The sequence below is a fragment of the Carex rostrata genome, chromosome 29, assembly GCF_964058835.1.
Source record: "Carex rostrata chromosome 29, lpCarRost1.2, whole genome shotgun sequence".
Lineage (NCBI taxonomy): Eukaryota > Viridiplantae > Streptophyta > Magnoliopsida > Poales > Cyperaceae > Carex > Carex rostrata.
The window spans coordinates 3,274,158-3,300,594 of record NC_135946.1 but is presented as its reverse complement, the minus strand read 5'-3'; the positions used below and the strand labels follow the sequence as shown (position 1 = coordinate 3,300,594).

The 26,437-nt window shown below is 32.7% G+C and overlaps 2 protein-coding genes across 11 annotated transcripts in view; both read left to right on the top strand.

Annotated features, from left to right (window-relative positions):
* The window catches only part of LOC144546455 (putative disease resistance protein RGA4), a 131,603-nt gene that overhangs the window by 27,964 nt on the left and 77,202 nt on the right, over positions 1 to 26,437 (top strand). For 4 of the 10 annotated variants that reach the window (XM_078295005.1, XM_078295002.1, XM_078295001.1 and 1 more), the window contains exons 3-4: positions 20,115 to 20,200; positions 20,304 to 20,423. The exons of 1 other annotated variant lie outside the window; for it this stretch is intronic. The gene's annotated coding sequence lies outside the window, so the exon portion shown is untranslated. Of the gene's footprint in view, positions 1 to 19,979; positions 20,026 to 20,114; positions 20,201 to 20,303; positions 20,424 to 26,437 lie in introns of all 10 variants that reach the window. 5 more of the 10 variants (XM_078295007.1, XM_078295004.1, XM_078295003.1 and 2 more) reach the window with 4 other exon arrangements.
* LOC144546086 (putative disease resistance protein RGA4) lies at positions 15,674 to 19,467 on the top strand. Its single transcript, XM_078294619.1, has 3 exons — positions 15,674 to 16,080; positions 16,478 to 19,286; positions 19,442 to 19,467. Exons 1-3 carry the CDS (start codon positions 15,802 to 15,804, stop codon positions 19,465 to 19,467), a joined length of 3,114 nt encoding a protein of 1,037 aa, XP_078150745.1. The 5' UTR covers positions 15,674 to 15,801.

Genomic DNA, 26,437 nt, shown 5'->3' with positions numbered 1-26,437 from the left:
TCTAGTCTTAACTCATGTGCTAAATAAATGTTGATTATGAATTGTAAAATATGTCCAAAAAGCGTAACATATATAATTGAATTTACTTGTCCACACAATTTATAAAGAGTTTTAAATTATGTGTTAAATATAATTTTGGAAAGAAATTATATATGCTAATGCAACATTCAATCTAGTACATTAATAGCGATTATTATTGATAGTTATAATTATATGTGATGTGTTGGTTTGTGTACATAGATAAAGTACCTTTTAATTTTTATCAAGTACATTATTTATGATATTGTCTATTGAGAAAGTTTTCTCATAGAGGTGTAATTGATAAAAGACTTGGAGGGTAATTCCAACCGGCGAAGACTGGATGATGGTGATACGCCAACACATGCCACGACAGTAACAACAAAAGGTATGTGGGGAATTGATGCTAGCCCCTTTATTAGTTATAATTTATTTCATGAAAACTATAACCCCTTTATTAATTATAATGCAGAGGGAGAAAACGGCAGGTGTTGCATCTAATTAATGTCGACAGCAAACTGGTCGGAGCTCCCCAATGACGTGCTTGGGTATCTAATTGGCTTATTACCCTTACCTGATTATTACCGATTCGGCGCTGTATGTCGGAATTGGTGCATGGTGGCAAGAGAAAAACATCATCGTCCAGCTCAGCAACTGCCATGGTTGGTACTTGGTGAAGATATTATCACCAAAAAGCGTATTTTCTTCAACCTTTCTGATAACAAACATTACTACATAGACATACCTGAGCTACACGGGCAATTCGTGTGTGGTTCTTCATTTGGTTGGCTCTTCACTGTTGACATTGCTTCGAACATCCGTATGCTGAATCCATTTACCCGGAAAAGTTACAACCTACCTCCTCTTGATTTTGGCCATGAAGATTTCCGTATTGAATGTGACCAAGACAGATTAGTGCACGAAGTAATCTTGGATAATGATCCGAGTGAGAGGTCAAATTTTACGGTGATGGTAATCCTTGGCAGTTATCGCAAGGTAGCCTTTTGGAGACAGGGTGATTCAACTTGGGCATCAGTTATATTGCGCTATGGTTGCATTACCAACATAACATATATTAAAGGACAATTCTATGCTGTTGGAATTGTTGGTCGAAATCAACTTCAAATTTTTATTGTTGATGTTGGCCCGGATTCAAAACTCAAACCATTTCAGCATCATGTTCAAATGGAGAATTGTTTTTACATGTCTCTAGTGGATCTCAATGGAGAATTGTTGCTCTTACAATGGGAGAGAGAGATGGTGGAAGGAATGTATAACAGAAACGTTGGCGCCTGGAAACTTGATTTTGAGGAGGGAATTTGGTGTGAGTGTAAGCATATTAATAACCTTGCATTATTTATTGGTCAGAACTCTCCCATGGTTATTGATGCTAGCCAATTTTCAGGACTTACCCAAAATTCTATCTACTTCACACTCAGTCTCAGTGTTTCCAGCCGTGACTGGGTTCGATGGAATTGTATAGAAATCTATAACCTAGTTACAAAAAAGTTGGCTAGATATTATTCATTCAAAAAGTCCCCCTATGAATATGCTGCTCCAATCTGGCTAGCTCCTAATCCTTGACACAGAGTCGGAACGTTTGAGAATAGAGAGTATCTTGGTATTGTTTATCATTATTGGTTTTTATTTTGAGAAATATATTACAGAGAATTTGCTTGCATAAAAACTATTGGATTCCAATTAGTTGCGTAAATGCCGTAACCTTTTTTGCTGGTACAATTGTTTCTAACTTGTTATGTTATCCTTTACATAAAAGTCATATTAGATAAGATATTTAGACAAACATTCAATTTAATATATCGGAATGGCAATTTTGATTTGTGATGTATCCGATTAACAAGAGCAGAATTAAAAAAAAAAAAAATAGAAATTTCAAGTACTCAGTACTCATTTCAAATATTAGAGATATGGTGGATGCTCATTGCAAATATCGAACAGTATAAGGGTCAATGAGAAAGCATCGAAATAAAAATGAAATCCCAAATACTGCATTTATATAGGAATGACGATATGGTGCTCATTACTCAGCTTCAAAATATGTTAAAATAATTGACGGACTTTACATTTTAGTGTGGTGACTTCTCTTTTCCAAATTAACTTTTTTTTTTGTATAAAATGTGCTTAGACACCATAATGAAATGTACAAAATCAATGTTTTTGGATAGTCCAGAATCTTCTGAATATTAATTTTTCCAATATTTTTAAATTTATTTCATTTTAATATTAATGTATATTATGTTAAGTTTTAAAAAAAAATTTAATTATAATAGACTCTATGGCACAGGAAACATGCAGGCATGATTATTTTTCTATGTTTTTTTGTTAACTAAATGTTACGGGAACATGATTTGAAATTTATAATTGTTCAAATAATCAGCTTTCAGTTGAATATTAAATGAGATTTACAGCGTTTTGTATCTCGAATTTGTGTCATTTTTTTTCAACTTTCAGAATAACTAAATCTGGATGAGAGATTATATAGAAGAATATTTAGAATTTTAAGTTCAATGCATTAACATATTGATGAAATTTCAACACGAAATGGAGAGCACGCTTGATGCCAGATGGAGTTTTTTTTTTTTATAATTGACAAGTGAGTTATTCCTGATATTTTGCTCACACGGTCACACTCGTTTCAAATGGAGGGCAAAACTTCGATTGTGTCCAAATTCCAAAGTATGAATAAATTAAACCATCAATTAATATCCAAAACCCTTTTACCGCTTGTCTAAAAAGAGAAAAAGAAATCATGCATTTAACTATTACAATGACAGTTTAAAGACTCACCCCACTACTACAAAAAAATATTTTTACTATCATCCATTTACGAGCGGATGTGTTTCTGCACAGATGGTGTACGTCAAGAGTGGCAGCGCTATAATTGCTTTGAACTTTTTACCGTCTGTTCGGTAAAAATAACCGATAGCGTTGATGGACCCCCTCATTTTTCATTGGTTAAATTTTACGAACGGTTAGTATTGATCATCTCTTCAATATCGGTTTGGCTAAATGGACGATGGAACTAAGGGGGTTACTTTTACCATCCGTTGTGTACATGATCCGTTGGTGTCAGATTAATCAACACTGTCTGGTATTCTTACTGAACGGATGTTGTATTTTTGATTGGCAGCGGTGATAATTAAATAATTGGAATATTGGCTATGCAGGTACATGCATCAATTTAACTAATGGTGTTACTGTTCACACAAAAGTGTATCCTACAAAGTTTCAGTACAGCAAGCTGTACCTTTTAAACCTCGACTTTTACTTCCGATTTAGACTGCAAGTGCACAGTCCTATCGTTTAGTATAATCAGGTATCGATCCAAGGGACGGTTCAGGTATCAACTAATTTTACCTAAATTACTTAAAAATTAGAAGTGAGAAAAGATTGATTTGGTTTGTTTAATTTCCCAAATTCAATTGCAATAATTAAATGACAAAAAGTAAAGTTTGGTTTTAAATCAGATATAAAAAGACGTTTCCAGGATTTCTTATTTCATTTTCAACTCTGCCTCTCAACACCAGACGCGACCCGCATACTCTCATAGGTGGCCCACGTCGGCCTTGAGTGAATACAGTTGCCTGTTTCTGTGTTGTTTCTTTGTGTAAGGTTCTACTGACCGTACCTAGTGTTCCTAGACCTGAACTCTCGTTTATTGGCTTAATAAACTTGGTAACGGAAATGCAGTTTCACCTTCTTAGGTTTTCAAGTCTAAACTCTCATTTATTGGTATTCAACCTAAGTTATTTGTCCGGTTTACTAAAGGTATCCATCATCTCTTGATAAATGGAAAAATTCACCCCTCAGTTACTATTTAGTCTCGCCTCACGGCTTAAAAACCTACCTCAGATACTTAGTTTGGTCGAAAGAAACATCAAGGCCAAAGTACTAGAAAAGATGCTATAGACATCTAACAATAAACAACAAGAATCATTCAATCAATTTCAATAAAGCAATTAAAGTAGTTCTCAAACAAATAAACACAAACATCAACACAGATTCAAACAACATGCATAATAAAACAGAGTATCCGACTACATTGTAACCCTAGAAACTAAATAAACTACTCAGACATAGTTAAAAAGCAAATAAAACAAGTGATAAAAAAATTATTCATGACAAAACCCATAGAACAAAGAAAATACGTGAAGAACTTGCGTCTTTCGCTTCTCAACTTTGTCTCCCAGCTAGCCGTCAAGTCCAAATTCTAGGAATTGTTCTTTTGCTTTAGAAAATGCATAATGATTGGTTTGTAGCAAGGAATCCCGTAATATAGCTATTCTTGCTGACCTTTCCTTCATTAAGTCTTTGTTTCCTTTTCTGTTTTGTTTCTGAAATAGGCTGACGCGACCCGCATGTCTGTGTCTCTCGCGTGAATGATGAGTGATCGCGTTTGTGGTCGCGTCAGGTTATGATGCGGCCCACTTCGTATGTGACACAGCCCGCGTTAAAAACTTCATAATTCATCATCTTCCCTTATTTCATCTGTTTTCTGCAAAATAAGAATAAAAGCACAGCAGTACCACATTTTATAGATATTTAGTGAAATAGACACGATTTGGTGGTTTAAAACACAGATTTTGGTATAGAAATTGGTCGGAATTATAGGTCAAATAACGAGACATCAGTTTCTACTACAAAAAAAACATTTCATTACTATATTTATCTCATTTAATCATTATAATGAGATAATTATTTAATAACATACATAATTCCAACTCAATAATGTCTAATTAACTAATTAAGAATTAAGTAGATCTTGAAACTTTTGTGTTATATTTTTTTTAACACAAAAGTTCATAATCAAGAGTAATCAAGAATAACGTATATATCACTAGCTATATAAGCTAGCTTATTAATTACTAGAGAATACTCATGAATTTGCAATCATGCGGTTTTAAAGTGGTCAACACAGAATTTGCATATAGGTTTTATACATGCAAATAAATTCAATCTGTTAAACTTTAATTTGTCGCGTCTAGCATTTTTTGTAAAACACCTCCAAATCTTGTCTTTATTAATGATTAATATTTATTTGTCATTCTTATCACCCTAGCTAGTTTAACTTTTAGGTAAATCATGCATGTAAAAATGCGTTAATAGAAAAGAGGGATCTCTCTCTGAGAGAGGCAACCCAAATTTTAGCTCATTTAATACAAATAGTTTAAATATAGAACACTCATTTCGAGCAAATTAAATGTTTAAATTTATATACAATCCAAAAATCCTGGAGACAGCCGATCTTAATATAGAATATTGATCGCGTTAGTGATTTTCAGATTTTTTAGATTTTAATAGTCAGATCAGAAAATTTTACTATAGTTAAAATTGGTGGAAATGAAAAAGGTAAGAAAAATGGTGATATGACTCGCCATTGATGCTTGGCTTCTTTCAACTTCAAAATTGGAAAACTCTTTTATATTTGCGACAATTTTTTTTTACAATTCTCAAAAGATCTGCTACGCTGTTTTTCCCTAACAAAAGGATGGTGGGTCGAACCTTTCTCTTGTTTATTCTTTCATCACCCAATTTATATATAGTTCGCACAAACTTTTAAGTTACATTCTATGGTATTGCTGTCTAGCTTTTCAGGACATATATCTTATTTTGATTTTGGGTGACAACTATTATTGTGTTGAATTTGTTTTTGAAGAAAATTTCATTTATTCACCATATAAGAAACCCATTTAATTCGGTCCATACCTTATACTGAAAATCAATTGTAGATTCTTTCCATTTCTTTACCATATAAGATCTTCCTACCATACCTTATATGTTTATTTTTTGCCTTTTAATTTGACTATCGCTCATTTATATAGAGAAACAAATATACATCAAATCTATTGCTGAATAAATTCACAATTCAATAATTCACCATTAAACTATTTCTGTTTCACAAATATCTTCTCTAAAATAGGTGTGACAGGTTTGTAATTCTCGCTGATCTTCACCATTTGATTAGAAAATCTCTTCGATCGGCACCAGCTACGCTCTTGTTCTATTACCAAAGGTTGGTGAGTCTAGCCTTATTTTCTTCTGTTTTTTGTTAGATATACGAGTTTGTTTTTCCTGTTAGCCTTAGTTTCACAAATTTTCTCATGTTGTTGTGTCTAGTCAAAAAACAACAGAACTAGATGTTATTTATTTTTAATACACGTTAGATTTTAACTCTTCAGAAAAATAAATGTTGGTTTTGAATTGTAAAATATGTCCAAAACAAGCGGAACATATATTATTGAATTTACATATGTCCGCACACACTTTTTAAAAGAGTATTAAATCATGCGTTGAATAAACAATCAAATTATGTTGATGCATCATTCAATTTATTTAAATTTTGTTTTGCTTAGGATAACAAATTATGTTTATTATTACATTAATAACGATTATTATTGATAGTTTTAATTATATGTGATGTGTTGGTTTCTGTACAATGATAAAAGTGACTATTATTTTTTTTTCAAGAAATTTATTTATGATATTATTTATTGGGTCAATCTTCTCAAAGAGGTGTAATTGATACAGAGCTGTAAGGGAAATGGGGAGACGAAGGGCGATTCCTACCGGAGAAGGCTGGATGAAGGTGGAACGCCATCGCAACAACAAACCTTCTCACACGCGCCTCTGTAGTAACAACAAAAGGTATGTGGGGAACATAAATCTAAAAGGAAGGTCTAACCAAACAGGAGATCACAAAGAACAGCAGTGCCGACCAGTCAGAGCTTCCCAATTTAAATCTATAGAGACTGACAATGATTTTATTAATTATAATGCAGAGGGAGGGAACGGCAGGTGTTGCACCTAATGTCGACAGCAAACTGGTCGGAGCTCCCCAATGACATGCTCGAGTATCTAATTGGCTTCTTACCCTTACCTGATTACTATCGATTCGGCGCTGTATGTCGGAATTGGTTCATGGTGGCAAGAGAAAAACATTATCGTTCAGCTCAACAACTGCCATGGTTGGTGCTGGGTGAAGATATTGCCACAGAAAAGCGTATTTTCTACATACTTTCTGAGAACAAACATTACTACATAGACATACCCGAGCTCCACGGGCAATTTGTGTGTGGTTCTTCATTTGGGTGGCTCTTCACTGTAGACATCGCTTTAAAAATCCGCATGCTTAATCCATTTACACGAAAAAGTTATGACCTACCTCCTCTTGTTTTTGTCACCGAATATTTCTCTAATTACAAAAGATTGGTTCGCAAAATTATCTCAGATCATGATCCTAGTGAGAGGTCAAATTTTACTTTGATGCTAATCGGCAGTGACTGTCGTCGAGAGGTAGCCTTTTGGAGACGGGGTGATCCAACTTGGACACCAGTTATATTACCCAATGGTAAAATTTGCGACATTATATTTTCTAAAGGAAAATTCTACGCTGTTGGATATGTTAGTCGACATCAACTTGAAATTTTTATTGTTGATGTCGGCCTGGATTCAAAACTCGTACCACTTCAGCATCATGTTCCAATGATTGTAAATACTAACAAATCTCTAGTGGATCTCAAAGGAAAATTGTTGCTCTTACAATGGAAGATAGACGAGAAGGAGGTTGCAGTCACCACATTTGTTTCTATACGCAAGCTTGATTTTGAGGGGGAAACTTATTCTGAGTGTAAGCATATTAATAACCATGCATTCTTCATTGGTCAGAATTCGTCGTTGGTTATTGATCCAACCCAATTTTCTGGATGCACCGAAAATGCTATCTACTTCACACATCAATTTCTGAGCCGTTACAGGGTTGGATGGAATTGTATAGCCAATTTTCTGGTGACACAAAACTCGACTAGATATTATTCATTCAAAAATTTCTTCTTTGAATATGTTGCCCCAATCTGGCTAGCTCCTAATCCTTGACACGTACAGAGTCGACACGTTTGAGAATTAAGAGTATCTTCGTATTGTTTATCATTATTCGATTTTATTTTTATAAATATATAAATTAAATGTTGTTGCATGAAATTAATTTTTGATAAGAAAAAGTTCTTATTTAATATATTTAGCAGAGTGGTTATTTTGATATGTGAAATACCAATCTACGAAAAAAATAATAACAAAATAGAAATTTCAAACACTCATAAACGACAATGGATTATGTACTTATTGCAAATGTTAGATGCTCATTGTAAAATATAATATGAAAGAATATATGAGCTCAGTGACAAAACATCGACATAATAGACGGACTTTACATGTCAGTATGGTGACTTCTCTTCAGAGGATTCAACTAAATCTTTTCGGAAGGCAATTCAGTCATTTTATTTCCGAAATAACTTTTATTATATAAAATTTAATTAGTTATGACAATGCCGTAATCTTCTAGCTCAACATGATTGCCATATTTAAAGGTGCTTGGAGACCAAATTATAAATTATTTATAATTTTTTTTTATTATTTTTGTAGATAGATACAAAATCACTGTTTTTGAAATAGTGTCCAAAATCTTCTGAATATTAATTCTTCGGAACTTATTCAATTTGTTTAATTTTAATATTAATTATAGTGATATGTATTGTGTTAAGTTCTCCTGAGTTTGACTTCTAGGGTTTAGAGATTGATTTGATTCGTAATTTTATGAAATCGTGCTAGTTCAAATCAAAATTGAAGTTTCAAATTTATAAGCTAGCTTCATTTTCATTTTTCATGGACTGCAAGCTAATTTGTTCAAATCAAGCTATCTTAAATTAATTCAAGAACGAACATTCAACACTTGAATCATCCTAATTAAGTTTTGACCTGGGCTGAATTTAAGGAGATAGAAGTAGAAAAAAATTCAAGGACTGAATTTAAAGTTTTGTTTCATGTATAAAATATCTATTATTGTACCGACCAAGTTTATATTTTGGACCTAAAAATAGGCACTATACTCCCAAAATAAATATTTAGTAAACTGAACATAGGCAGTATATGGAAATTCTCGTTATAATAATAAATTAAAAAAAATTACAATGTATAGCAATATTTCATTAGAAATTCTCTCAAAACAGATCATACATACAACTTCACAAGCCTTTTTTTTTTTATTTCGTCATTGCATATATAACAAAATCATAAAAATCTAGTTCATATATAAAATTTGGAGGATTCAAGATGCAACTCCATACGCTTAACTAATTCCTTGATATATTTCCTTCATTGATGAAATATTTGCCTCATCTTCAGGAATCTATTGGTAAAGGATCTGCTAAGTATGACTAAGGAGCTGGAGCCGGGGCACCACCAGCCCTCCCTCGAATTTTATCTGAAAATTTAAACAGAAGCATCATTTACTGTTAAATATGTTAGATTCAATTTTATTTTATTAAAAGTATAAATTTTAAGAATATCCGAAATTGTTGTGGTATTGGATATTTTAAAATTATTATCATCACAATCAAAATACACAAGGACCAACAATAAAATATTGTATTGAAATAGGTATTTATAGTGCGTTATATGTAATATTCTTGCCAATTCTGTTAAAAAATTCATAATTGTCAGATCCGAAATTTTTTGGTCAATCATTAAAAATTATGCATTGTATTGCATGAAATTTTATAATCACCTTATCATGTGATGAAAAATATTTTATTTTTTCACAATAATAATTATATTAAAAATTATCAAATAAATATACCTTAAAGATTAAAGACTTGAAAAAATAATAGATGTATAGATCAAGTAAACCTTGATGTCCCCACAAAGGAATCCATGGTGTGTCGCAATCGGGCGGGCATAAAAGATTGCAATAGATTACCCAATGCCTCCTTATGCATCTGTTCCAGCACTTTCTACCATGGTCGCAATCCAGAACTTGCCCTGAACAATTTGATATGAAGACCCCCAGAAATATGGTCGAGAGAAAAAACACAGCCAAAACATGACGGGACTCCATGTTGGCCTAGAAGATAGATTTTGTCTCGGGTGAATTGTAGTGTAATCAATCTAATTTATTTGGGTGTTTTAATTTGCACTGATTATATAATGATGTGAATAAGTTACATTAGCAGAATGTAACAATGTACTGTGAAGATACAGTTAAGAAAACAGTTGACAAGTATAAGCCCACAGTTATTTTATAAAGCAAAGAAATCTATAGTTAGTAAAAGTTCTTAAAAATGTTGGGACAACAAATTCAAACTGGTGATGAAACCAAAACAGAATTCAAAGAGAAAAAGAAACTAAGTTCAGACAACAAATTCAAACTGTATATGGAGTTAAATAACAGAATTTATTATTTATTTTTATTTTATATTATTATTTTTATTTTTAAATAGGGAACTTGCTGCAACCACACAACCAGCATTTCGCCTTTGTCATGAGTTTTCATCCTCTGAGGTAACCAAAACTTTGAGTTTTGATTCAGACCGTCCGATCAGAATATGACCCAATCCGGCCTTAGGTGGAATGCACGGGACTCCTTTAATATTTGTGTCAATGCAGATCGTACAATCCAAATATAAACTTATGGACAATGATCACAACATTAATGCCAATCTCTCTTTTATTGCAAAATTAAATTACTCCAGAAACGCTTAATCTGTTGTCATGCATAAATGTTGTGTTTTTTTGTTGTTCGTCTAAAAATCAGAACTGGTACATGGCCTGTGTTTGTTACAAGGAATCCATATCAGTCCTGGTACTATACATCTCAGAAGTTTAATTGATTTTTCTGGTACAAAATTTGGAGTCCTTGGGGAGCATATATATCATAGACAGCGAGCTTCTGTACAAGCTGGAGATTTACTGGTAATCGTATTATTCCTGTTCCTCAACTTGTTGATATGCTTAATCTTATCATAATATATTTCGAAAATATACATGGTTGTAGTAATACAATTTGCCATATGGAATGAATCTGCTTTTTCGGTTTTAAGACCGAAGCTCATCTATATAAGGCCCACTGTTGTTCCTTTCTAATATAACATTGGGCCCAATTAGCCAATTCGTCGGGCAGCCCAACTAATTGATGAAAAACCTATTATATGGGCCTGGATATTTCGGGTTTTGTTGGGCCGACCACTATTAGGCATCTAATTTTGCTATTTAATTGGACTCTGACCTAATACAACACTCCTTTCAAAAAAAAAAAAAAAAAAACAAAGAAATGTTACTAAACAAATAATTAACATGTACGCTTTTAACTAAAGTAGAATGTTTTAACTTAATTTAATATATAAAAAAAGGATAAAAATGTATTATACTAAAAAGTTTTCATTTGATTCTTTTAAAAGATTTGGTACATTGAACAAGATATGGTGAATATTAGCAAATTATATTTCATGACTTAATATAATATTGATCGGTGGCTTATTTTCCTTAGTCCCACAATGAAATTAAATAAAGATGTCACAATCTATAAATATCCTACTAGTAGTCTCCAAGATACTCCACACTTTCTCATACAAATATCAATATGCTTCTCAAAAATAATTATGTTAAAAAAAATTTGTGAATACAATTTAGCATAAACGGTCTAGCAATTCAATATTTTCCAGGTTCTCCATCTCTAGAAAGGTATCATGATCTTTTATATTTTTCTTTTCTTTCCATTCATTCTTAGTTTTATTATTCTATACCATTTTAAAAAATCTATTCGAAATGATGTATACTTTTTTTAATATTTTTTTGATTTTTTTTGAAATTTTGTTTTCTGCTGGGGTTTTATTGGCTTACTTATTGTACCAAATCATTTCCAAATTACACCCGAATTATACTCAAATCACGAATATTTGAACTTGCCGAACCAAACCCAAACTTTTTGTTTGTCACTACGGTCATAACAACTAACCGATAGCTGTCCTACCAATTCTTTAATCTTATTAGGTAGCTAGAAACTATGGGTTTATTTTATGTTTATACAAATAAAGAACTTGGGAAAAGCTAACTAGTGCAATCATTCTTGTGGAAATAATCTTGGATGATGTACTATTTTTTATCTTTATATGCTAATAACCACCCTCAAGCAGGTACATCAATGGGTTTAATTAAGATAGCCCTTAGGTTAGCATGATTATGACAAATGAACTAATGTTGACTTATATTGATATAACAATGCCAGAGTAGCTTCTAGGAGAGCAATTCAATTTGATCTTTCTCTATTTATCAATATATTACTTCTTTTCTAAACATCACAACAACTCTTCTTTTGCGTTAACAATTGAAATTTTCGATTCCAAATGCTAAATTAATATTCGTGGTACGCCTCTTACAGTTTTATATTAATATTGTTTTTGTCTGCACGAATTGTCAAAAAACAAAATGTATATCACCCGTTGGATCCCGACACTAGTACAAAAAACTCCTTCACCGACCCTTAATCACCGACTATTTGGATATATGGCATGTAATTTGGATAACATGAAATTTGATAATTTTTAATGGCAATTAACTTTTTTGTTGTCTTTTGTTTGTGATTGTGGCATATTAATTTTTTAATGTCAATAAATGTTGAATGGTAATATATGGCTAGCAAAACAGAATCATGTCAACACAGAAAAACAGTCGGTGTTGATGCACAACACTGACTGTTTTGAAAAGAGTCGGTGTTGGTGCTCATCACTGACTCTTTTTGAAAAGAGTCGGTGTTGGTGCTCATCACTGACTCTTTTTGAAAAGAGTCGGTGTTGGTTCTCAACACTGACTCTTTTTGAAAAGAGTCGGTGTTGGTGTCAACACTGACTGTTTTTTAAAAGAGTCGGTGTTGGTGCTCAACACTGACGCTTTAAAACAGTCAGTGTTGAACCCAACACTAACTGTTTTTAGAGAGTCAGTAAAAGGTATTCTTCACTGGCGCTGGTTTTACTGACGCCGCTATAACAGTCGGTGTAGGGGTATTTTAACAGTCAGTGAAGGGGTTTTTTGTACTAGTGCGATTCATTCACATTCCTGTTTTCTGACCATGCGAACATGCCAAGGAAAAATACAAACAACTTTTCTTCCGTTCCCAAGTTTATAAATAAATAAATAAGCCGTGGGCTCAGAGGGCTTACAACTTGTCTCCTGTTTTGTATGTACTTTTAGTGGATTATATCTTAAAAAAATAAGCACTTCACCCACTAGTCCATTCTTAATCCGGTTTCATTATAATTTATTAGAACTTTATTGGATCATATTCCAAATCTTATTTTTCTGAGCAACAATAGTGGCTCTAACATAGATTCGGATACAGAAAATCAAGTACTGTTATAAGTGGACCAACCATTAAAGTGTAATTGCGTTATATCAACAATTAGTCAACTAGTGGTTATATAATTTGGGGAGAGTCACGGTTGATTATAGCAAATAGCGAGTCATGTGACCCGCTTTACAATTGACCATTACATACAAACCTTGGTGCCCATGACCCACTGGATTGCATAAAAAAACAAAAATAGCATGTAATTCAAAATTTTGGCTCGGAGTCACATGCATATATAATACTAGTATCGTGACCGTGCGTTGCAACGGAGACATATTATAAGATTGAAAATAGAATATGAAGAGACATTTTTGTTTGATATTTACACAAAATTAATAAAAAAATATATATTTAAATGAATATAAAAGACACAAATAAGAAAAAATAGATGAAAATCCAAATAATAAAGAAACAACAACAAATAAAAAAAGAAATCAAATATAATTGTAGTTTAATATCTAATTTTCTCCACAAGTAAGACAGATTATTAAATAATTTAGAGGAGAAATAATCTATAAAGAAATAAAATTAAGAAAGATATAATTAAATGATTCAATTAAGATTTTTTCTATGTATATATTCTTAATGGAAATTATTTTCACAATGCAAATTTCTCTACATAAAAGTTTTAAATATTTTTTATTTTGTTGAAGTATAATTGTAGTTCAATATCTAATTTTCTCCACAAGTAAAACAGCTTATTAAACAATTTAGAGGATAAATAATTTGTAAAGAAACAAAATTAAGAAAGATATAATTAAATGATTCAAGTAAGAATTTTTTCTATATATATATTCTTAATGAAAATTATTTTAACAGTGCAAATTTCTCTACATAAAAGTTTTAAATATTTTTTATTTTCTCTCTATATTGGAAAGATATGATTGTTTCCCTCAGCACAAAAATATGCTATTTATGTGCGATGGCCTTTGGACCACATCTTGTCCATAGCGCTCGTTAATTGTCCAAATGAGTAAACATGTGATAATAAGAAATTAAATTTTTAGGCCAGTTTAAATCAAACAAGGCAACTATTTATTTATTTTTTAAACACTAAGCTGCATACTAAACAAATGGACGCTTCCATTACCTCTCAAATTCTCCTTTTTTATTATAAAATCATATGTTAATCTGTGACAATTTTAATTTAAAAATAAATATAAAGATGAAGATAAGAAATAAAAAATCTAACTTGTGAACCTTAAAAAAAAAATCTAACTTGTGTTGATTGTTTCTTTATTCTTTCAGTAATTATAATTTGCTCAACATTATATGCTATTTTAATTCTCAATTAACCAACAGAAAACATGTAATAAATAGTTAATAATTTTTATTAATAAACTAAAGTTGCCTCTTGATTGATTGTAGAGCAACAATTGATCTCTCATTCTTAATTTGATTTATTCTTATTAGTTACCCTCATATAACCTATTACTTACAAAATTATTTTTATATTTTTAATATGCTTATAGATAGAGTTGAAATTGATAAAATAGTATTCTTAGAACAGATAATTGAGGAATGAATGGAAGCACAAACAATTAAAAATTTTCAACAGAGTTACATGAAATTATACTTCTGAAAGATTAACCTATATAAATATTAATGCACTAAAATAAATAAGGTCCACTCTTTTCGGCACATCAAAATTCTTATACGCAAATTCTTAGTTTCACTGTAATATTTTTTTTCTCTTTAAGATACAAAACGTAATGTTACTTGTATATTTTTTTTTTTAACTTTCCTTTTCTTAAATTATTTGAAATTATTATTTTTTATTTTTAATTTCCTTAGAATAGATGTAATGGATCTGTCTAGTTCTTCAATAAAAATATAAAAGTTAACTGTTCAGTTCCCGGAAATTTAAGCCATATCATCAGTTCCCTGAAATTCAAAGGAAATATATGACGAAAATCACTGTTGATTGTAGCAAAAAGCGAGTCAAGTGACTCCTTTTACAATTGACCACAACATACAAAGTTACAAACCTTGGTGCCCATGACCCACTAGATACAAAAATATAAATAGTATCAAATTCAAAATTTTGACTTAGAGTCACATGCATATGTAATATATTATTAATAAGTGCTCTAACAAGATGCCAACTATGCCTTTTAAAAAATGGAAAAATAGGCATCAGAAAATGTGCGACTGCGAAAGATGCGCTTATATGCACGAATCTTCAGAAAGCAAAGTGTATATCGAATATCAGCCGTTGGATCCCGATTCATTCACATGCCCGTTTTCTGATCATGCGAACATGCCAAGGAAAAATACAAACAACTTTTCTACTGTTCACACGCGTTTATCTTTTATACTCTCCAGTCCACACAAAACAGGACACTCCAGTAAAAAATTACGATGTCTCTTCCCATCCTCACCAATTCCTTTGGTTTGGAACAATGTTAAGACTTTCAATCACCTCTTTTTCTTACTCGGCTCAATAGTCAAAAGACTCCAGTGATCTTCAACCACCATTTTTTCTTCTCATAATCTCTCACCATACTTCCCCACCTCTTATCTCTATCTCTCTTGCCAATTAAAAGAAACGAAAACTGAAAAAAAAAAAAACGTAACATTGTACTCCAATGGCAGAGGCGTTGGCACTGTCCATGGCAAAATGGGTGGCATCTCCAATCATCAGCAAGCTCCTCAACGAGGGCTTCTCCTACCTCGGGATGGACATGGCTGATGGGATCAACAAGTTGGAAGCTACCATCTTTCCCCAATTACAGGAGGTGATCGATGCTGCTGAGAAACACGGCGACAAGAGCAAAAAAGAGAAGTGGCTGAGACGACTGAAGGATGCCATGTATGAGGCAGAGGATGCGCTCGACTTCTACAAGTACCGTCTTCTCCAACAAAAGGTACTTAAGAGTGTTATATTAATTTTTTTTAATACTTACAAATGCAGTAATAGTCTGCATACTTGGCCAAGTCAGACCTAACCAAGCCGATTTTCAACCGAGTTACTCGGATTGCAAGTTTCCATCGAAAAACCACATTGAAGAGTGTTGAACCAGCCAATTCAAGAGATTTTAGACCGAGTTTTTACTAGATGGCCGATTTTGTGTTTTTTTTTTCCGAGATCCATAATTTTTGGTTCGAGCAGCAGTCTAGATTAACACCATTGGTTCGAAACTGTGCTAAATATGATTCAGACCTTTTAATTTTAATTTGGAAATTCGTTTTCTATTGGTATTTGTTCAATTTTTGTACATTGTAAATGTTAAATGAAGTTTGACTAATTTTTTTCTTAATAAGGTGAAGAATGATGGAACCACAATGAAGAAAATTTCAAACAAGTTCAGTAGCAGCTTAAATATCCTATCCACTGAAGAGAAAAACCTAAAACAATGCCTCAACAAACTAGAAAAGATTGCTTTGGAGGCTAAGGATTTTCGTAATTTTTTAGAGAGGCAAGTCAAAATCAATCCCAGCAACTCAATTAAAGAATCCATGATGACAACCTCCATACCTCCCCTACGCATCTTCGGGCGAGATGCCGATTGTGACTATCTATTAAACGAATTGTTGGAGCCGGTAACTGAACCTGAGTCCAGTCAAGTTAGGAGTTACTCGGTTTATTCTATTGTTGGTGTTGGAGGGGCAGGTAAAACTACCCTTGCACAGTTATTTTACAACCATGAAAGAGTAACTGCTGAATTTGATCTTAGAATATGGCTTTCTATGACCCGTGGACTTGATCTCTTTCATCATACACGGATCTTGGTAGAAGGTGCCTCAAAAAAAGAGTGCCCGCGTTTAGATAATTTTGATTTCCTACAAGAAGTTCTCATTGATTCGATTAATTCGAAGAAGATTTTGGTTATGATGGATGATGTTTGGTGGGATGAAACAATGAATGAGCAGAAATGGGAGAAATTTGTTGCTCCTTTGGCAAGGGTAAAGAGGGGCAGCAAAATTCTTGTAACAAGCCGTACCGAAAATATGCCATGTGCGTTGCGCCCCCGAAAGATTATACCTCTAAAAGAACTTGAGGAGAATCATTTTTTGTCACTTTTTATGCATCATGCTTTTGGTGGTTTAGATCCAAAAAGTCACTCGCTAGAGTCTCTAAAAAGAATAGGGGAGCAAATTGCCAAGAAGCTAAGCAGATCTCCTTTAGCAGCAAAAGCAGTTGGCAGTCGTCTATGTAAAAATTTGAATGAGTGGTTCTGGAGAGATACCTTGGAAAGAGACATGTTAACTGATACAATGCAATCTCTTTTATGGAGTTACCAAAACCTAGATGCACCGATCCAGCGGTGCTTCTCCTATTGTGCCATATTTCCGAAAGGTTATCGGTTTGACAAGGAAGACCTGATTTTGCTATGGGTAGTTGAAGGTTTTATTCATTCTAGTACAAGGAGGATGGAGGATGTAGGGGATGATTTTTTTCAGGAGTTGTTATCTGTCTTTTTCTTTCAAAAAGATGAATATGGCAACATTGGCATGCATGATTTGTTCCATGATCTAGCTGAAAGAGTTTCCAGGGACGATTGTTTCAGAATAGAGAACGATAAAGATATCCCATTAGATGCTCGCCATTTATCCATTCAGGGTGAAAACTTCAATGAATATATCACGAGTGTTGAAAAACTAAAGAACCTGCGTAGTGTTATCTTTATTTACCCAGTTACGGACAATGTTATAAATTCTTTTCTAAAGAAGATAGAAAAGTTCTCAAAACTTCGTGTACTGGAATTCTGCCATTGCACCATTAAAAAACTTCCAAACTCTGTGGGAGAATTAGTGCTTTTACGCTACTTGGGTCTTTATGGAACAAAAGTAGCGGAGTTACCAACATCAGTCCAAAAACTTTACAACTTGCAAACATTAAGGCTGAGTTACGAGATTACTCATTTACCAAGAGGCCTAAACAAACTTGTCAATTTACGACACATAATAGGTGTAACCCAAACACTCCCTGAAATAGGCAAACTAAGCTCACTCCAAAACTTGGACCATTTCAGGGTGAAGAATGAGAAAGGGTTCCAAATTTCACAACTGAAGCACCTAAATGAGATCAGAGGATGGTTGACAATTCTTGATTTGAATAATATAAAAAATAGGGGTGATGCCACCGAAGCCCATCTGAAGGATAAGAAACATCTTCAGCATCTTTCACTTGAATGGGGTGATGATGATGCTATGGATGGAAACTTGAATGCACACTTAGAAGTCCTTGAGGGCCTTGAACCACATTCAAATCTAAAAGAGTTAGAAATACGTGGCTACAAGTCACCAAATCCACCTTCTTGGATGAATGAACAAGGATCCCATGATAATTTGATATCTCTGGAACTAAATGAATGTCCTTCTTTGGAAGTCCTTCCACCTATCAGCACCTTGTTTCCTTATTTGGGCAAAATAACCATAGAAAAACTCCCCAAGATAACAAAACTCCCTCTGTTTCCATCGAGCCTTAAGGAACTAAATATAACAGAGTGCTGGTCTCTTGTGTTCATATATGAGGAAGAACTGCAAAAAGGTGACTATGAAGTGAGGCTTCTGAAGGCAATGCAAGATTGTCAATTTAAACTTATTCTTGAAACCATACCTGATATAAAGGATCGTGCAAGTAGAAAATTATTGGAAGAGTGTTCAGAGCTAAGAAGGTTAATGGAATGGGAGAGCCATGGCAAAGTAAACGATATCAGCATGCTTGCCAAGAACATAGAAAGAGCTGAGATAAGCGCAGATGGTATCTGGGAGGCACATCTCCAATTAATAAAACTGAGAATGGAGTATATTTATAGCAATAAAGAGAAGTACCCTTTGATCGTACCACCAGGCCTTGAAAAATTGAGGATTTCTTCTTGTTACATTACTGACGAGGCTTTAATGCATTGCCTTGCACAGCTCACTTGCCTCAAGTCTCTCCATTTGGTTGGCATAAGAACAATCACAGTCCTCCCCCCAAAGGAGGTATTTTGTCAACTGGCAGTGCTCAATCACATAACTATTGATAGGTGTGACTACTTAATTTCGCTTGGAGGTCTACATGCTCTCGTCTCAATAAAAGAACTAGTCATACGGGACTGCACTTGCTTAGAGATTTCCGGAATTGGTACGAATCCCTCTACACTGGAATTGGTACGAATCATCAACTGTTATTCTGTTAGACACTTTCAAGTTATAAATTTGCAGTCACTTTCTCGTGCCACTTTCAGTAACTGTGAACAACAAAAATCAATTGTACTGATAAATCTTTCATCACTAAAGGAACTAAAGATAAGAAGCTATCATGAGCTCGAACTGATTTACTCATACATGCTTTGTCTTGCAGGAAAACTTCTCCAGTGGTAATATGGCATGGGCATCCTTGGAGAAGATTGGAATTAGCAGCTTTAGCATGCTTGGTAAGTTGCCCTCGAGGGGTGAACTGGTTAATTTGAAGATTTTAATTATTAAAGGGTCAAACGAAGCATTCTTCAACGAAGATGAATTCGGGTGGCTCACCTCACTGAGGCACTTGGACTTACAAGATTGTAAGGTTCAAGCTTTGCCATGCTCTATGAAGAACCTCTCCTCACTGAGAATAATAACTTTCTGGAATTGTCATGAGTTGCTGTCATTGCCTGACATGCCTGATACCTTGGAATTGCTCGATCTGAGAAACTGCCCTGCTATTGCATCGCTTCCAGTTTTGCCAAAGTCTCTGTGGTATCTATATATATCTAATTGCCCTATATTGAGTAAACGATGCCAAGAACCCAATGGGGAGGATTGGCCAAAGATTTCCCATGTCTTGTCGAGAAAGGTTGAGTGACTCATCAACTGCAGGGACTGAAGCATTGGTAACATCTGTACGTTTTGTCATTAATATAATTTGTTCCAGAAAAAATCAGGTTCGTCCCATTCATTTGTTAGTTTGCTGATATGTTTTCCTTAACAGAAACTCGAGTTTTTATCTTTTTGGAGCAAATCTTATATTGATGGAGTTAATTATAGATGGAGTAACAATTAATTGACTTCACTCTGGTAATTTATCTTAAAGTGTTTATTTTCTGTATTTCTTCTGTAGATATTTAATTGCGACAATATAAATTTAGTTTGTTCATATAAATTTATTCTCTACTTGTAGATTTGCTATTTGCTAGAATCCTCGATTAGTGCTATATGAGGTGGAGATTCACCGGTAACAAGGAATATTGGTCAAAGATTTACCAGTTGTTTTCTTTCTTCAATGCTATTCACGTGCTTGGTAAGCATTTCAATTAATTTTCTTATTGTTATATTTTACTGGATTTTTTATAAATATCCAAAACAATTAAATTTCAAAAACTAACCAAAGTTGCGCATTATTTTGAAATCTACCCAAACCGCAAAAAAGTTTTGCAGTAATTCAGTCGAAAATCGCAAAAAAAATTTGTGGTTTCAATTTTTTTCATTTTTCAGATTTTCTTTATATTTAAATATAAATATTTATAATTTATTTATTTTTGTATTGAAATATTAAAAATATTTAATATGTTTCTTTAAAAATGATGGAATACTATATAATTTGATTTATTAGAAAGACTGGTACAAATAACCCAAATCAACATTTTTCATGCCGGATTTTCTGCATCTGTACGAAAAATTAAAATATTTCTTTATGTGTTATTGGATAAAAATAAAAATGCTTAGATTGTCAGTTATTGATCCTAGTTCAAAAATCACTTCTTTGTAAATACAAAAAATATTGTCATCCTTCTAGTACATTTAATTTATAAAAAGTTGTATCTATTTTTGAAGGAAAAAAAACAAAAATTTTAAGTTATTTAATGATTGTTATTAAAAAGAATTCTCAAAATAGATACAACTTTTTATAAATTAAATGTACTAAAAGGATCACAATATTTTTTGTATTACCTAGAAGTGACTTTTAAACCAGGATCAATTACTCAGAATCGAAGCATTTTCATTTTTTTTCCAATAACTTATAAAGAAATATATGAATTTTTATTACAGCCGCAAAAAACCAGCATGAAAAATGTTGACGAGTTATTTGTAGCAATATTTCTAATAAATCAAATTACATAGTATGACATCTATTTTTAAAGAAATATATTAAATATTTCTAATATTTCAATACAAAAAATAAATAAATTATAAATATTTATATTTAAATAAAAAAAATATGAAAAATGAAAAAGAAAACCGAAAAAAATTTGCATTTTTTTTAAACCGCAATTATTTTTTGCGGTTTTAGATTGAATTACCTCAAAAAAAAATTTGCGGGTTGGGTAGATTTCGAAATCCTACGCAACTTTAGTTAGTTTTTGAAATTTAATTATTTTTTTGAATATTTATAAAAAATTCGGGCATGTAACATGCTCTAGGTGCATATATACAGAGTCTTGCTTGATATCAAATTCACAGTCAGGAACAGGTGGAGGTCATGAAGTACGCTGGATTCGAGCCAAGGTTGCAAAGCACATGTTGCCCCTTCATCAGCCAACTCACATCTTGTAAGACGTCTAGCCACCTACTGCCTACATGTAATTTTTAAGCCTAATTTTAGTACCGAATATCTTATGTTCATAAAATGCAATAAAATATGGAACTAATCAGTTTTTAAACCCAATTAATTAAGTCTTTAAGAGCATTTTGATAGGTTCTGAATTGTTTTAATTGCTTGAATTGTTTAAAATGTACCAGCAAAGAAAGAATTCAAAACGATGTCAAAAAAGTACATTTCAAATTAACTATCAAAAAACAAACCACTAGTAGATGTGTCCTTTCAGGTTGTACTGAGGTATTTAGTAATTTATGATATTATGATGTTTGCATCATGCCAATTTTAAGGGGTCACTTACTGGAATTAGAAGAATTATGTTTATATTACAGTATAGTGATTCAATGGTCACCTGTTGTTTGGAAGTTTCTAAAACATCTTTGTATCTTAGGGCAAATATGGTAGTATTATGTGTTATTTGCAAACAATGCCTCCAATTAAGAAGTGGTTTACAGCCAAACCTGATTTAATAATAACAGAAATAAGATCATATATATCAACACCCCCAATTAAGATGTCGTAAAATCTGAACTTCTTGAATTGTTGTCACAACTCTTTTGATTGCTGAAATCGTTTGCTCAGCATCTATAATATGTACCAATTTGTGATTTTTTATTTGTAATTTATAAAATGTTTTGATTTATGATTTTCTTTCTTTAAATTTGTCAATAGAGAATGGACAAATACTACAAGAAGGGACTCAAATTTGAAGTGGTATTTTCGGCAATGAATTATGCGAAAAACTGAGCAAGGAATTCAATGGGAGATTTAATTCTTGAATGATTGTTTAGTTACTTATATTGAGAAAGATTTTTTTAATGAGGTAGATGATGAACGAATTATGCAATGATATCAAAATATGAAGACATGTAGAGCTCCTCCATTGATTTGATTATGTAGCATTAATATATTTCTTGTTTTTTTATATGTAAAAGAATATTTGTTATAAACTTTTTATTTAGTTGAAACCTTTGATGTTCAATTATATTAGCTCTACTTTTTGTTATGTTGAAATTTTTTTGTAAGTATATATATATGTTCTTCTATATATGCTCACCTGCTTCTGACAAAATTCCTAACTTCGCCACTGATTCGGACCGTTTACTTTAATCTGGTTTGATTTCAGAAACCTCTTTTGTATGTAACCCGTTTAAAAAATTGTTCTACTGAGATTTTATCATGTATGTGCCATGTCTAAAGGTATGCTCCCCCTTTACCCAGTTATTACTTATTACAGGCAATACATTTTCTGACAAGCTTATTTTAGTGTTTTTATATATTACAAAAAACTTTTACTGTACCTTTCAGAAAGTTACTTGAGTATTCTGGTACAAAATTAGGGTCCCTGTGGAGCATCGTAGACAGTGAGCTTCTGTACCAGCCGAAGATTTACTGGTAACAGTACAATTTTTATTCCTCAATAGGGAACTAATCCTGTAGTCAAATGACATATTTATTTAAAATAGAGAAACTGTGAATGGAATTGGTGCGGTTGCTGCTTTCTAGCTAGCTCATGATATCACAACATAAGTATGATCTTACAATAAAATAAAGTCGCTCACCCAAATAGAACCTATTTTACATGTCACAATCTGAGCACCTTCTTTTTATATATATACACTCCCAACACAAAGATGTAATTTATTGTTCTAAATTCTCTAAAATTAACCAACAATTTATAGCATGCATGCAAATACAAATTCATCCTAGTACTCTTTCCCCAGCCGAACTGGGTATATTTATTAATTTCTAATTAACTTTGGATATTGATAAAAATGACGGAGCCTCACTTGTTAAAAGTAAACGCTCCACATTAAATCCGGATAGGCGTCACAAATCATTGCGCCTATGGCCTAATTAACAGAAAAAGAAAAAAATATTTTGAAATTTGTCTCAAGCAATAAATTAGGAAAAAACAAGTCATGTTAGATAGGATATGCGCTGGATAAGATTTACATAATTCAAAATAATTTAAATAATTGAAAAAAAATGCAGAATTAACAAAAATAAATTTTGGAAAATAAAATAAAATTTTGAAAAATTATAATTTGAATATTTTTTACCAGTACAAAACTGTCTTTAGAGTTATGCTGTAAGGTTTACATAATTCAAAATAATTTGAAGTATTAACTCTCTAAAGTTTACAAAATTCAAAACAATTGAAAGTATGTAGATTTGAAAAAAAAAATTGAAAAAAAATTATCTATTTGTAGAATTCAAAGAAAATGTTTCTAGAATTTAAAAGTGATCCCAGTTAGTTGGGATTTAATTAATTTGGACAAAGATGTTATTTAATTAACAAATTTGCCAATTAAAATCTCAACCATATTTTAATTTTGTACAAGACAACAAAATATGAGGCAAATTCAATAAAATTAAATTTCATGATTAAACCGTACACAAAAAGTCATGAATTTTGATATAAAATGCACCTCCTAACTCAAAATGGTTAAGAAATTATATGTTTTACAAAATCCAAGGTTATGATTGGTGCCACATATCACGGAGTATGTCTAGCATTGGGCCTAGACATTTAGCTAGGTACGCATTCATGGACGCAAACCAGCCTTGAGAGACTGGGACCCACCAGTCAGCCTCAGGAAGCATTTCGCTGAAATCAGAAGGTGGATGAACTTGTTTCAGATCATTTAGATGGTGCGCACCAAACAGCCAGTCAGACGATTCATTTAAGACCTAGTCTGTCCAAAATCTGCACTTAAATCAAACTCAGCGCAGCTGCGCGGTCCGAACCCCTGGATTTCCGTGCGCCAGGCGCTCTATACGCCACGTTTAACCCTCTGCATGGCTCACCAAGAACCGAAAACAGAAAACAAGTGAAAATTTAAAACAGGCAAACATGACCGACCTTTTTTTTTTAGACCCTAAACCCTAAACTCTAAACTAAATTCCAATTAATATATACTTAAAAAAAAAATGAGTAACCGCATATAATTTCCGGTTACCGAGAGATGAAGAATTTAAATTCAAAAATGAATTTGTCTCTGAAATAATTTTACATGAATCGGTGGAATTGAGTCAAATTCGCAAGTGGTGGCCTAGCCCCACCCACTGACACACCCCCAAGATGAGCTAGGGATGCAACGCGTGGTAGACTTGATTACTTAAGAGAAATCTCAAGCGTTCAAACTTCAATGTGATGTACTTACTGGTCAATGGTCAATCGAAAGAGAAACAAACATACTGGTTGATTGAGAGAGAATCATATCTGATGCGCAACCTGTGAGGCTAGCTATGCAGTATTTCTTTCAATGCAACGTAATAGTTTCAAAAAACGAAGATGCACACATGTAAACTTGGAGAGGACCACAATATATCTCGTTTTATTAACGTGGACCATCACATCATAATTGCAATAGCTTGTCGAGTGAGGTCATACCATGTGGCTCTCTCTATGCCACGAGTGTGTATCCTCTGAGATATCTCATATTTTACGTGATGGACGTGTCCGGTGCCTATTCGGATATACCACACGGAGCCAATATTGTTTTAGCTTTGAGATTCGTGTAGAACTATTTGAACGATTCAGATTTTCCAAAAAGTCACACAACATATGAGATATCTCAGAGGATGCGAATTCCCATTCCACGTACAGCAGCTTTTTGTAGAGGGATCGTTTGCACCCGAGTGCGTATCCTCTGAGATATCTCAATTTTTGCGTGACCGACGACGTGTCCGGTGCCTATTCGGGGATAGCGCAGGGGGCCAGTATTATTTTTGCTTTTAGAGTCGTGCAAAACTATTTAAACGGTTGAGAGATTCCAAAAAGTCGCGAAGTTTGAGATATATGCAAATTCTTTGCACCCGATATTCAGCACGGATGTTATATTAATGAGTTAGGCTAATATGACACTAGTGTTATATCAAACTAAATAACACCACATCTTAAATTCTTAGATATGCTTTAAGATTCGTACTATCCGCTTTTACTGTTCAAGCACTTCATTTTGTACCAATCTTAAAGCATATCTAAGGGTTTAAGATGTGGTGTTATTTAGTTTGATATAACACTAGTGTCATATTAGCCTAACTCTATATTAATTGTTATCTTTCCCGAAGAATAAACGCAGTGGTATTTAATTAAATTGATTTCTATGTTGCATTTTTCAAAATGTACTTAGATTTCATACAATCCATACAAAACATTATCTGAAATATATTTCAATAGCTGGTATTTCAACAATATCAAAAATAGTTTTGTTTATCTATATACTAAATCACTCAAATATTTTAACAACATCATTTTGTACCATATCAACAGTTCCTTTTATGACTGGGAGACTTTGAAGTATGTAACTTAATTAAGGAGGAAAAGGATCTGGTTAATAAATTGATGAAAAAAAAAACCAATTATATCGGCCTGGTATTTAGAATTTTAACAAAACAAGAATGTTACTAGACAAATAATTAAAACGTACGCTTTTTAACTAAAGTAGAAAGTTCGTAACTCAATTTAATATAAAAAGGTAAAAATGGATGTTACTAAAAGTTTCAATTTAATTCTTATCAAAGATTTGGTACTTTGAACAATATTATGTTACTAAACACAATATTAATGTGGTAGATTCTCTTCCTTAGTCCCACAATGAAACTAAATAAGAAGTTATCCTTGTTACAATCTACAAATTTAATTCTTGAAGTCACCCAAGACATCCCCACTTTCTCATACAAATATCAATATGCTTCTCAAAAATAATTAT